General features: G+C 38.2%; 1 protein-coding gene and 1 long non-coding RNA gene across 2 annotated transcripts in view; one reads left to right on the top strand and one right to left on the bottom strand.

Moving 5' to 3' along the window:
- Window positions 1-13,321, bottom strand: part of LOC128229219 (BMP and activin membrane-bound inhibitor homolog) — a 44,192-nt gene extending 30,871 nt beyond the window's left edge. The window contains exon 1 of the mRNA XM_052940973.1: window positions 12,596-13,321. Coding sequence (XP_052796933.1) covers window positions 12,596-12,659 — 64 coding nt within the window. The 5' untranslated portion in view covers window positions 12,660-13,321. The remainder of the gene's footprint in view (window positions 1-12,595) is intronic.
- Window positions 13,322-13,368: 47 nt separating this feature from the next.
- LOC128229223 (uncharacterized) overlaps window positions 13,369-15,478 on the top strand; it is a 47,042-nt gene continuing 44,932 nt past the window's right edge. The window contains exon 1 of the long non-coding RNA XR_008260056.1: window positions 13,369-13,447. This is a non-coding gene — a long non-coding RNA (uncharacterized LOC128229223). The remainder of the gene's footprint in view (window positions 13,448-15,478) is intronic.

Here is a 15,478-nt window from a genome sequence, read left to right as displayed (position 1 = left end):
CATTGAAGCAAACTCAAGCGCAGGTGAACGTAACTATGCCAAAGTATCATGAGGCGGAAAAGACAATATGAAGTCGAAGTTGTATAATTATGGAATAATCATTTTGTTTGCCGGAAGAGACTTGTACATTGGAAGTTTGATTGAATATATCATTAATGTATTCTTTGGACAATTACTTTAGTATAAACTGTTGAGTAAATTGTATGCATTCAAACAACTCTCTACTGCCTCTTGTGTCTTTACTTCGTTTTTATCTGTAATTCATGAATTTGCAATTTTATTTGTATTCATTTATGTCGCAGTAGAATACAAGTTTATGTATTTGATAATAATTACATCTTACACCGGTTTACAAAGCTTTGCGTTTTCGATTTCAGAAATCCAATTTCCGACCCATCAAAATTTCGATTTAAAGATTTACATCTAAACAAACTGCATCAGATAAAAAGGTTATAATTATGATATCAAACATGGAATCTATTTGCAACAAGGCCCACAAAAACGTTTCAATAGCCTAACCCTGACAAAATCTATCATAATGTATAAAGTAAACGATAGATTTGTCGCAGTTAATCATGTGAAGTCTCCTTTATAAGACCGCTACTGGGATGAAATCGCTTCCCTTTTGCTATTCACAGACTTCAAAAGGGCAATCTAGCGATTAAAGATTTTAATATGGGTTTTAAACTGAAATAAAAATGCTCAATTGACATTGGTAATTGCTGACAAAAATACACACGAATTTCACGTCAAAATACAAACTAATTTGATTTGAGAAAATTGCCGGAGTCACGCACATGCAGCATGCCTTGTGCATTGTTTAAAACTAATCGAAGATGAGCGTTTCCATAAATCTAAATTTTATTTGATCGTTTGATAAATCTTTTTTCTCGTTTTAATTACCTGAACTTTGTATTATTTCGACCAAGTTAACGCAGATGCATGGTTTTACAAGCACAATTCAACATTCGAGCAATTATTTCTGGTTTAAAATTTGAAAATAAATGCATTACATGCAACTGCAACTATGGGGAATAACATTTTGACACCAGCGTGACGACAGCGATCTGTACATTCGTGCTTGCTTTATACCACAGAGACAAAAAAACAACTGCACCTTACATTGCCACAAAACGCAGAGGCGCTACCGCAGTGTTATATTTCAACAAGTCATATATGTCAGCACATATTTTGTCAGTAGATATCTTAAGATCAAGAAGGCTTGTTACAAAGAGCCATTCCGCCGTGAACGGGTATTGTTTTTGTGTAAACGCGTAAAACCAAAGTTTTATGGATTCGGCATAAAGCCAACGCCGAAAATGTATCACATACTCGTACATGTTTTATAATAGTCGGCGTTTTTGAATTGTTTGAATTTAGAATAATGCTTTAAAAGAAATAAGAAAAAAATATGTATCTTCTCGAATCTCACCTTCTCGGTTGTGTAACTCTTTTGTCATTGTTGTTACAATATGAGACTGAAACATATCCTTGTTACCTGTTCCTTTCTATATTTATGTTTGGGACCGAATTAGATCTAACTTTTATAATGCTAAAAAAGACATTTCTCCCACCCCAGAGAAGTAGATCCAAGTATTTGGCCATGATGGAAATCCTTTTCTTGCACACGGGTAAAGATAAAAAAGTATCCGTTTGTAATAAATAAATAAAAATATGTTTTTACTTTATTTTTTAACTGAGGTGGGAGAAATAGCATCTACAATTGCCGCTTGTGTAGTGGGTTCATCCAAACCGTCGTGCACGGTTCTGCGGAAACTCGGTAACTAACCGCGTAACACATTACGCTCGGATTTGGATAAATCTATCTTACACTCTCGGCCATGGAAGATACTTATTATCACTTTATGAAAAATCGTTTATGAGATTTGACTTAGTTTAAACAGTTAATGTTGACATGAATGTAAACCATATATTGAGAAGAAACCACCGAGCCACGTGACTGGGTGAAGCTCGTCTCTTTGTTTTATGTTTTGTAAAACATTACTGATAATAACTGGACCAAAATACTTCAAACAAGAAAACATGCAATACAGAGACATCATCCATTCGTTGTTAGCTAGTATTGAATCACGAAGTTTGTATTGGTAAAATGACAACTATATGTTACGCTTTGAATAATACATTGTTGATCCCAAATTTGACCTGTTCTCATTGTTTAGTTAAAAGAAAACACCCAATATCTAGATTGCCTGACCATCAGTGGACGGAGTTAGTTTGCCTGACCATCAGTGGACGGAGTTAGATTGCCTGACCATCAGTGGACGGAGTTAGATTGCCTGACCATCAGTGGACGGAGTTAGATTGCCTGACCATCAGTGGACGGAGTTAGTTTCAGTGAAAACAGATATTTCAACGTTCAAGGTCAAGTCTCTGAGTTTTATTTATTATAGAACGGTGATCGATTAAGTTTGCTAAACTAAACTTAATAATACCATAAATGCCGTCCGTGAATGAATCTGTTACTTCGACGAAGAACATTTGAATACAAAATCAACCCTGACTTTCACAATGACGTTTCAATTGTCGAAAAGACAACTTTACATTTCTAGGTAAACTGAAGTGTAATGTTATATAAATGAACGAGAACACTTGTGGTTTTATGAAGAGAAATAGATGAAAGGGTTGATATGAGGACATTATTTTTATTTTTGAAATACAACTCCATTAGTTTGTGATTTATCTCGAATATAACATTGAGCAGGCGTTTAAACAATCCATTTCATTGAATGGGTGTGTATTTAGTTGCCGTGTGCAACCACATCGAACTGATGCACAGGGTATATTCATGCACCCCCACACACACTCAACACGCACGCACGCAACCACACGCACACACGCCACCCCCCCACACACTCCACACGCACGTACGCACGCGCACACGCACGCACGCACGCACGCACGTACACACACACACACACACACACACACACACATGCTTATAACGAAAATTCCCCATTTTGCATGATGTATACTACATACACAATTATAATGCTAATTAATTTCTTGAAAAAGGCATTAATATCCAACTAATTGTTGACAGTATAACACTTTAGATTCATTGCTCAAATCCTAAAGAAAACACTTTATTATCTGGCACAATCGCTCTTTCACCACTTGTACTATATTATCTGAGAAAATCGCTCTTTTCCTTATCGTTTTTACTTACTTGTGACAATCACTCCCTTTCATACTCCCTCCCCCCCACCCCCCCCCCCCCGCCGTCGTGCTAGAGTACCTTGGACAATCGCTCTTTCACCTATCGCACTATCTTACCAGAGACAATCGGTCTTTCCCCTATCGTACTAGCTTAACTGGACAATTGCTCTTTCCCCTCTCGTACTATCTTACCAGGGACAATCGCTCATTCCCCTCTCGTACTATCTTACCTGGGACAATCGCTATATCCCCTCTCGTACTATCTTACCAGGGACAATTGCTCTTTCCCCTCTCGTACTATCTTACCAGGGACAATCGCTCATTCCCCTCTCGTACTATCTTACCTGGGACAATCGCTATATCCCCTCTCGTACTATCTTACCAGGGACAATCGCTCATTCCCCTCTCGTACTATCTTACCTGGGACAATCGCTCATTCCCCTCTCGTACTATCTTACCTGGGACAATCGCTCTATCCCCTCTCGTACTATCTTACCTGGACAATCGCTCTTTCCTCTCTCGTACTATATTACCTGGGCAATCGCTCATTCCCCTCTCGTACTATCTTACCTGGGCAATCGCTCATTCCCCTCTCGTACTATCTTACCTGGACAATCGCTCTTTCCTCTCTCGTACTATATTACCTGGAAATTCCCTCTTTCCCCTCTCGTACTATCTCACCTGGGACAATCGCTCATTCCCCTCTCGTACTATCTTACCTGGACAATCGCTTTTTCCCCTCTCGTTCTATCTTACATGGGACAATCGCTCATTCCCCTCTCGTACTATCTTAACAGGGACAATCGCTCATTCCCCTCTCGTACTATCTTACGTGGGACTTTAGCTCATTCCCTTCTCGAACTATCTTACCTGGGACAATCGCTCATTCCCCTCTCGTACTATCTAACCCGGGACAAAAGCTCATTCCCCTCTCGTACTATCTTACCATGGGCAAACGTTCATTCCCCTCTCGTACTATCTTACCTGGACAATCGCTCATTCCCCTCTCGTACTATCTTACCTGGGACAATCGCTTATTTCCCTCTCGTACTATCTTACCTGGGCAATCGCTCATTCCCCTCTCGTACTATCTTACCTGGACAATCGCTCTTTCCTCTCTCGTACTATATTACCTGGAAAATCCCTCTTTCCCCTCTCGTACTATCTCACCTGGGACAATCGCTCATTCCCCTCTCGTACTATCTTACCTGGACAATCGCTTTTTCCCCTCTCGTACTATCTTACCTGGGACAATCGCTCATTCCCCTCTCGTACTATCTTAACAGGGACAATCGCTCATTCCCCTCTCGTACTATCTTACGTGGGACTTTAGCTCATTCCCTTCTCGAACTATCTTACCTGGGACAATCGCTTATTCCCCTCTCGTACTATCTAACCCGGGACAAAAGCTCATTCCCCTCTCGTACTATCTTACCATGGGCAAACGTTCATTCCCCTCTCGTACTATCTTACCTGGACAATCGCTCATTCCCCTCTCGTACTATCTTACCTGGGACAATCGCTTATTTCCCTCTCGTACTATCTTACCTGGACAATCGCTCTTTCCTCTCTCGTACTATCTTACCTGGGACAATCGCTCATTCCCATCTCGTACTATCTTACCTGGGACAATCGCTCATTCCCCTCTCGTACTATCTTACCTAGGACAATCGCTCATTCCCCTCTCGTACTATATTACCTGGGACAATCGCTATATCCCCTCTCGTACTATCTTACCTGGGACAATCGCCCATTCCCCTCTCGTACTATATTACCTGGGACAATCGCTATATCCCCTCTCGTACTATCTTACCTGGGACAATCGCTCTATCCCCTCTCGTACAATCTTACCTGGACAATCGCTTTTTTCCCTCTTGTACTTTTTTCCAGATGCAAATCTTTTTTTCCCCTTGTAGTAACTACCATTTAACAGTCGCGCTTTCCACTCTCGTACAATATACCATTAGACAGTCGCGCGTTCCACACTCGTACTATCTACCCTTTGACAGTAAAGCTTTCCACACTCGTACGATCTACCCTTTAACAGTCGCGCTTTCCACTCTCGTACAATCTACCCTTTGACAGTCGCGCTTTCCTCTCCCGTACGATCTACCGTTAGACAGTCGCGATTTTCACTCTCGTACTATCTACCCTTAGACAGTCGCGCTTTCCACTCTCGTACGATCTACCTTTTTACAGTCGTGCGTTCCACCCTCGTACGATCTTCCCTTAGACAGTAGCGCTTTCGACTCTTTTACGATCTACCCTTTGACAGTCGCGCGTTACACCCTCGTACGATCTACCCTTTGACAGTCGCGCGTTCCACTCTTGTACGATCTACCCTTTGACAGTCGCGCGTTCCACCCTCGTACGATCTACCCTTTGACAGTCGCGCGTTCCACTCTCGTACGATCTACCTTTTGACAGTCGCGCGTTCCACTCTCGTACGATCTACCCTTTGACAGTAGCGCTTTCGACTCTTTTACGATATACCCTTTGACAGTCGCGCGTTCCACCCTCACACGATCTACCCTTTGACAGTCGCGCGTTCCACCCTCACACGATCTACCCTTTGACAGTCGCGCGTTCCACCCTCATACGATCTACCCTTTGACAGTCGCGCTTTCCACTTTCGTTCGAGCTACCCTTTGACAGTAGCGCTTTCGACTCTTTTACGATATACCCTTTGACAGTCGCGCGTTCCACCCTCACACGATCTACCCTTTGACAGTCGCGCGTTCCAACCTCACACGATCTACCCTTTGACAGTCGCGCGTTCCACCCTCGTACGATCTACCCTTTGACAGTCGCGCTTCCCACTCTCGTACGATCTATCCTTTGACAGTCGCGCTTTCCACTCTCTTACGATCTACCCTTTGACAGTCGCGCTTTCCACCCTCGTACGATCTACCTTTCGACAGTCGCGCGTTCCGCTCTCGTACGATCGACCGTTACACAGTCGTGCTTTCCACTCTTTTACGATCATATATTTGACAGTCGCGCGTTCCACGCTAGAACGATATACCCTTAGACAGTCTCGCTTTCCACTCTTTTACTATCTACCCTTAGGCAATCGTGCTTTCCACTCTTTTACGATCTACCCTTTGAAAATCGCGCATTCCACTCTCGTACGATCTACCCTTTGACAATCGCGCTTTCCACTCTCGTATGATCTACCCTTTGACAATCGCGTTTTCCACTCTCGTACGATCTACCCTTTGACAATCGCGCTTTCCACTCTCGTACGATCTACCCTTTGACAGTCGATATATTCTCTCTTCTATAAACTGTCCTATGAAAGTTGTTCTCACCCCTCTCCTACGATCTTGCCGATGGCAGTCACTCTATCCTTACCACATTTTTCTCGTTCCAGTGATAGTCCTTTTCTCTCTCATTTCTGTGTCTATCACTCTTTCCACGTATGTTTTTGCACTTACGATCTATTTTAAGTATAAATAAATATGCCCAAATATATTGCTGCAAATGAAGAGTATTTTATGTCGAAAAGCACCTGTGAAAGGTTCATTCCATTCTAACAGATTTATCTCGGAATAAATGTTTTTGTGAAGGCTATTAATTTCATTTTACGATATCGTTTAAGATAAAGATATAAACTCGCCTCAACGTTTTCTATAAAACTAAGAGAAGATAGGAGGCAAGAATATAAATAAGATCTGACAACAGATTCCCTGATAATGTTCTCACCTTGCTTTTACGGCATTGAAATCTGCACGCGCACTGTGTCCATAATGATCTTATACAGGAATTATTTTTGTTATGTTCTTTTTCCAAAGACTGTTTCAGTAGAGTTATAAGACAGCTATTTCGGCGATATGATGGTAGATGAGTCTTACGCTTGCTATGTATGAAGGCGATATGATGGAAGATGAGTCTTACGCTTGCTATGTACGAAGGCGATATGATGGTAGATGAGTCTTACGCTTGCTATATACGAAGGCGATATAATGGTATATGAGTCTTACGCTTGTTATGTACGAAGGCAATGTGGTGGAAGATGAGTCTTACGCTTGCTATGTACGAAGGCAATGTGGTGAAGATGAGTCTTACGCTTTCTATGTATGAAGACAATGTGGTGGAAGATGAGTCTTACGTTTTCTATGTACGAAAGCAATGTGGTGGAAGATGAGTCTCACGCTTTCTATGTATGAAGGCAATGTGGTGAAGATGAGTCTTACGCTTGCTATGTATGAAGGCAATGTGGTGAAGATGAGTCTTACGCTTTCTATGTATGAAGGCAATGTGGTGAAGATGAGTCTTACGCTTTCTATGTATGAAGGCAATGTGGTGAAGATGAGTCTTACGCTTTCTATGTATGAAGGCAATGTGGTGAAGATGAGTCTTACGCTTTCTATTTACGAAGGCAGTGTGGTGGAAGATGAGTCTTACGCTTTCTATGTATGAAGGCAATGTGGTGGAAGATGAGTCTTACGCTTTCTATTTACGAAGGTAATGTGGTGAAGTTGAGTCTGACGCTTTCTATGTATAAAGGCGATATGGTGAAGATGAGTCTTACGCTTTCTATTTACGAAGGCAATGTGGTGGAGTTGAGTCTGACGCTTTCTATTTACGAAGGCAATGTGGTGGAGTTGAGTCTGACGCTTTCTATGTATAAAGGCGATATGGTGAAGGTGAGTCTTACGCTTTCTATTTACGAAGGCAATGTGGTGGAGTTGAGTCTGACGCTTTCTATTTACGAAGGCAATGTGGTGAAGTTGAGTCTGACGCTTTCTATGTATAAAGGCAATGTGGTGAAGTTGAGTCTGACGCTTTCTATGTATGAAGGCAATATAGTGGTATCTATGAGTCTTTCACTTGGCTTGGAGTCCAACAACAAAACTTGAATGAATATTCGCAGCTCTAAACAAACACTCATAAACATGTCACAGCAGATGCTCCAAACTTTTCCCAGCAACAACCAACCTTCGCTTCACCAGTATACTTTATCACCGCGGAATAAATCCTGCAGAAAACTCATAATAATTAGAACTAAAGGCACTTAGCGGTTATCACAACCTCTTACAAATCAGAGATCATAACTGCGAAACACGGCATAATACATTAACGAAACGGTACAGATACTCATAGCGCTGAATATATCTCTTGAATTTTATTTCTGCTGATGGGTCCGTGTTTATTTATGGTGTTATTTATGTTTATTACAGCGTTAAGTCCCGGTACCATTATCAACGGTTCTGCCGAGTGTTGTACGCGAGATCCCTTTCATTGCCAGTACATTGGGTGTGAAGTGAACATTGCCTACAGAGGCGTTACGTTTGAGTACCAGAATTAGCAGTTACCAGGTTTATTAAAAAGTTTTTGAATTACAATGAATCAAATAAATATGGTTGTAACACTGTGGGTTTTATGGTTACAGATATTTTCCAATATTTACGCAATTTAAAGCAAATCATTCACAATAGTGCCGACATCTGTTTCAGGTTTATTACCTTTAATAACGAGTTGAAAATTCTCCCATAAATGCTAACTGTCTCGATTTAATGAACCATTTTCGATAAACAAAAGGCTTAGTTCTGCAATGAAAATATTGAACACTTTGCTCATATGAATGACAAATTTATAATAACAATGAATTTAAAATTGTAAACTCAAGCCATGAACATAAAACAATTTATAACGTTTCATGACATGATTGTTCGCATAACACTGTTGCTATATACAGTGACAACCTTAGTGGCTAAGTTTTCTCCTTCAGAAATTCACGCTGAGATTCAAGTATCTACCATGTACACATGCTGAAAATGCCTTCATTACATCAAATCTTAAATAGAATGTTTTATTAACTTCAATACATGTTATTCATGTAAAAGGTTTACATCATTTATGTCTCAAAAATTGTTATCAAGGTGGTCAATATTTCACTTCCTGTTTTCATTCATTTGACTGGATACTGTATTAAAACTTTCATCGCGGTCTACCTCAACAATTCTTTACAATAAAACTCACAACAACTTCTTATTCCAGAAAAATACAGATACAAGTGTGCGTTCATTAGTTCTTCGTCTATACAAAATCCTGTCATTCTTCTGAAGGCTTAAGCATTACAAACATAGTTTTGAGAAGAAACCAGCCAAAATAGTGTGAACAGTAGAATAGCCCGCACGTTTCATTATATTTTTTAGAGCATTAAGTCATTATATTTAAATGTATATTAATAAATAATAGCATTATATGGTCGCATAAACATATAAAGATTTATTATGAATGTATATACATGTATATCCATCAATCCGTGGCCAATAGGTCAATACTGACATTTTATTAGACATTTTATATGGAGCAAGCAGTATGCCGAGAAAAAATCCTGAAGAAAAAAGTCGATGTTGTCTTTTCCATATTTACATTGCTTATCTTATCAGGCGATTTAGCTCTGGTTGCAGCTGCCAGACTGCTTTATTAAGTATTTGCTCCGTTACAATCTACTTAAACCATACTTTATATTTGCTGGTATTATAGTTGCATTGTTATTTTATAGGTAATTATATACAGAACTTCAGAGACAGGTCTCAAGCTTGCGTGTTATTAATACAAATATAGCTATCCTACAAATTGCATTATAGTATGCCCAATATGAACACTAGTACTACATGTTCTAGTGTAAATTCACTGGTACTACAGTTTTTAGTGTAAATTCACAGGTAGTAAAGTTTCTACAGTCACTAGTACTACAGTTTCTCTATTCACTAGAAGTACAGTTTCTACAGTCACTAGTACTACAGTTTCTACAGTTACTTACAAGTACTCCAGTTTCTACAGTCATTAGTACTACAGTTTCTACAGTTACCTACAAGTACTCCAGTTTCTACAGTCATTAGTACTACAGTTTCTACAGTCACTAGTACTCCAGTTTCTACAGTCATTAGTACTACAGTTTCTACAGTCACTAGTACTACAGTTTCTACAGTCACTAGTACTACAGTTTCTACAGTCATTAGTACTACAGTTTCTACAGTCACTAATACTACAGTTTCTACAGTCACTAGTACTACATTTTCTACAGTCACTAGTACTACAGTTACTTACAAATACTACAGTTTCTACAGTAACTAGTACTACAGTTTCTACAGTCACTAGTACTACAGTTTCTACAGTTAATAGTACTACAGTTTCTACAGTCACTAGTATTGCTGTTTCGACATTCACTAGTACTTCATCGATTTACCGCTTATTTACATACCCACCTAGTCCTTTGTATAGACTCTACTTGACGTTCATATTGTATAACGCGCAAGGAGTAATGATGTCATTGTTTACTTCTATATTGCGCTCCGATTGGATTAGCGCGACGTCATTTAACCAATGATATACGACGTTACAAATATCAGCTCATGTTTTATACGAACGTATGTTGTCGATAACATTTTTTAAGAAAAAATATTCAATTTTAAAACAATACTGCTAAAAATAAACGTTATGAAAATTATTTAAAATGTACCAATCAAGTATTGTACCAATAAGTACTGATCGCATTTTTTCTTGCGTTTATGCTGTAAAAACGCAGTAGTGCAAGCGAGTAACGCGCAAGGCGCTGAATGGAATTTGCTCGAGTGCCCTACTGCGTTCATACAGCACAAACGCAAGAAAAATAATTCCTCTATATAACTACAGTTAATACGACCACTAGTAATACAGTTTGTATGATCACTAGTTATACAATTGCTACAACCACTAGTTATACAATTGCTACAACCACTAGTTATACAATTGCTACAACCACTAGTTATACAATTGCTACAACCACTAGTTATACAATTGCTACAACCACTAGTTATACAATTGCTACAACCACTAGTTATACAATTGCTACAACCACTAGTTATACAATTGCTACAACCACTAGTTATACAATTACTAAGTATTCAATATCTACGATTACTAGTTATAAAATTTCTACGACCCAAGTTACACAATTTCCACGATTACTAGTAATACAGTTCCTACAACCACCAGGATACAGTTTCATAATAATGGCTTGTGTTTGTTCACGGAACTTTAAAAATAACCAAATGCACCCGTTAGCTTTCTCTCTGCGTATTAATTAATAAGACAGGCGTTTTGTGACAAATACAAATTTAAAATGCGATTACATATGATGCAAAAAAACTGAGTAAAGATCTCTATTCATGGCTGTTTGTGCGTATACATTCAAAGCGCACGTTACTTAAATGTTTGTTGTTTGTTTTGATATGAAAAACTAACAATTCTGACACGCACTATTTATCTGGTTAATGTTACCAGTTTTCAGAACAATGAAAATGTCGTTTCTCTTTCCACAGTTTGCCTTGCGTTTTAGGATTTTTTTCACATAATAATAAGAAGAAGAATAACGAAGCCACACACACAATTTATGTGAAATCTGACGGATACTCTGTCTGTTAATATCATCAAGACAGGCAAACAAACATCGCCCTGTAATATGGAAGCACGGTGCCATCAAATACTATGTTGTGTTCGCCTTCTTGTAAAGATCTTATTTGTTCCGATAAAAGACATCTTAGTTTTCATTTTGTATTTAGCTGCATGTGAGAAATAAAAAAAAGCAAAACATAGTTGAGCAGAATTTCCCATCATCATCAACTATCATCATCCATCTTCTGACATGCGTTAATTGGTATATTTAGAAACAACGAGAGTATGGCAACATTCCACGGCAAGTCTTGTAGCTAATTTCTTCGCGTAGACGCAAGAAATTGCATTTGAAGATGAACTTTAATGTATAAATCTCCAAATTCACTATTAGCTTTATTACGTTTCGAGCTGTATGTTTGCAAACGAATACAAATACACAATGTAACCTCGTGTAAGACTGTTACTCACGTTGTTTGTTTACATCAATAACATGCGATTGAAAATCTTGAGCTCTTAACCTACATTAATGAAACGTAGTTTGCCAAATACAGCCCGTTTAAGATTGTACTATCACTCAGTGACGTGATAACACTAAGTGTGTAACAAAAAATGCACCTATATATACCATGACAAAGTGTTACAATAAGCTAGTCTGTCCTTATATAAAACTAGATAGACATACTCATAGATAGACATATAATTAATGATCCTCTCTAATGTTGACGAGCCAACAGCCATGTATATGAGGAAGGAATGTTCACTACGACGCTTATGTTCATATAATGTCAAGCCTTATTTAAGGCAGCCAAAACAGGTTGCCATGTTAGCCCTTAGATGGGTTTTAAAACTGCAATTATGAGGAAATATTAATTTTATAGTTTTTCTTTTTTGATCCTAAACTTTTTATAAGATTCCAGTTTAGGATATACTCCAATACAGATGACGGCACGGCACATATGAGCGTTTGAGGAAGGGACATGCACAATAATACATATTTATTATTATTGTTATACAGAAAAGTTTAACTTACCTTTGACGATGGGGAAACTGAGAATCCAGAGGAAAACCATGTCCAAGACCAGCCTGATATCCATGTTCAGAGTGGCTTCTGTCCAAATCCGTTTGAATCTTGAAGGTATTAAAACATAACTAATGTTCACAGCATCCGTCACGCTTTGATTTCAGTCAACAGTAATTAGTACAATCGCTCCATCATCATAAATTAGAAATATAATTTTGTAATACTTCAATCCAGCAAATGAGCTGATATTGATAGTTATTATTAATTTATTTAGCAATCCATGTGTGAGCGAATATCTAACTAGATCGGAGTCTTTTCATTTTCTCATCAAAAAAGTATATACATTTGTATGACAATCATTTATTTTCCATTAAAAGCCCACAGTTCATTATAGGCTAGAGTAGCCATAAAGTCTGTGTATAAAATCCAATCTCTATTCTTATTAAGTATGGCAGTTGTACAGTCGGATCGTAACTCTGACTATAATATTCAGTTTCACAATTTATCCGCTTTTCTATTGTTACGTTATATGTATATATATATGCAGTCAAATGTCTTTTTGACTTATTAGAAAAATGCCATTTATTTATTTATACAGCAATAAATCCGGCTATTTTATGTCTCTGGCGCTAAAATCACTTTGAACCAGAATGTTTAAATTATGTTTAATGTAGCAGAGAAATATTGAGTAATTTACTTTACAGTCAGTGATCGGTTGATGAAACAAAGACAATATGATGAATCAAGTTCAGCCAGTAGTAGAAATAACATTGGTACGGTACGCGGTAGCTCGCTTGATTATCCGGCGGAGGTTTTAAGATGGAAGATAAGCGAACATGAGCCTACGATTGGCCCACTCAGGTTAAGTACTCTGATTTGGTTTTCTTCTTTCGTCTTTAGTTTTAGAAAGATACTATCTTGAGCTATTTGAAAGAAAAAAAAACAAACACTTAAAATGCAGAAAAGCGTTACAAACACACTTCTTGGTAAACAAATTATATTCGAAAAAATATATAATTAAAATAGTACATTTACGATATTATAAATAAGCATATCCAAGCTATAGTCGTCCTTATTGTAAATTTTAAAATAAAAGGAATGTATGATGTAAATCGATGTGGAATACGGTTAATTATGAATTACATCGATTAATTAAAAACTTGCACAACATTAAGATATCCTTTATAATAACAGCCAGGGTATGTACATGACAGCAAATGTATACGGTATAACAGTTTCTGTGAGCAAATTTCAAAGTAAACTTACACCATTCAATTTTAACAGCTTGCTCATAAATTTAATTCGAAGCATAAACGACGTTCGGGATGTTTTAAATTATCTCGAATATTAGTTTTACTACCCATGGGTTATAACTTTATGATTTAAGAGGGCTACGATCTATACACGGCGCCTTTGATAACTCCGGATAACAAATTTTACAATATACACAAAGCAGAAACACCTTGCAAATGTTCAATTATGGACAATATTTCATGAGTCAGGGAATAGAAAGTTCAAGAAATTATTTTGCAACTTGTTATCAACATAAGAACTGAAACAAAGGTCTGATAAAGTCTACTCACTGCCAGTTTTTTTTTATCATATTCATATTTAAATATGACTTAACTGTAAAGCTAAAAATTAGCCGTGCCAAGTGAAGATATGAACACAGAGTCACTTCAGATGAAGTGACCATCACTGGAGTCATGAAAGTAACCATCACTAGAGTCATGTAAGTTACCATCACTGGAGTCATGTAAGTAACCATCACTGGAGTCATGTAGTTACCATCACTGGAGTTATGTAAGTAACCATCACTGGAGGCATGTAAGTAACCATCACTTGAGTCATGTAAGTTACCATCACTGGAGTCATGTAAGTAACCATCATTGGAGCCATGTAAGTTAACATCACTGGAGTCATGAAAGTTGCCATCACTGGAGTCATATAAGTAACCATCACTGGAGTCATGTAAGTAACCATCACTGGAGCCATGTAAGTTACCATCACTGAAGGCATGCAAGTAACCATCACTGGAGTCATGTAAGCTACAATCACTGGAGTCATGAAAGTAACTATCACTTGAGTCATGTAAGTTACCATCACTGGTGTCATGAAAGTTACCATCACTGGAGTCATGAAAGTTACCATTACTTGAGTCATGCAAATTACCATCACTAGAGCCATGTAAGATACCATCACAGGAGTCATGTAAGTTACCATCACTGGAGTCATGTAAGTGACCATCACTGGAGTCATGTAAGTTACAATCACTGGAGTCAGTTACCATCACTTGAGTCATGTAAGTAACAATCACTGGAGACATGTAAGTTACCATCACTAAAGTCATGTAAGTTACCATCACTTGAGTCATGTAAGTTACCATCACTTGAGTCATGTAAGTTACCATCACTGGAGTTATGAAAGTTACCATCACTTGAGTCATGAAAGTAACACTCACTGGAGTCATGAAAGTTACCTTCACTGGAGTCATGAAAGTTACCATTTACTGAGTTTTGAAAGTTACCATCACTTGAGTCATATACGTCACCATTTCTTGAGTTTTGAAAGTTACCATCACTGAAGGCATGTTAGTTACCATCACTAGAGTCATGTAAGTTACAATCACTGGAGTCATGAAAAGTACCATCACTGGAGTCATGTCAGTAACCATCACTGGAGTCATGTAAGTTACCATCACTGGAGTCATGAAAGTAACTATCACTTGAGTCATGTAAGTAATCATCACTGGAGTCATGTAAGTTACCATCACTGGCGGCATGTAAGTGACCATCACTGGAGGCATTTAAGTAACCATCAATGGAGTTATGTAAGTAACCATTACTGGAGTCATGTACGTAACCATCACTGGAGTCATGTAAGTTACTATCA

This window comes from Mya arenaria, chromosome 1 (assembly GCF_026914265.1).
Source record: "Mya arenaria isolate MELC-2E11 chromosome 1, ASM2691426v1".
Taxonomy (NCBI): Eukaryota; Metazoa; Mollusca; class Bivalvia; order Myida; family Myidae; genus Mya; species Mya arenaria.
The sequence above is the reverse complement of the archived record's forward strand: the minus strand, read 5'-3'. Positions and strand labels throughout refer to the sequence as shown.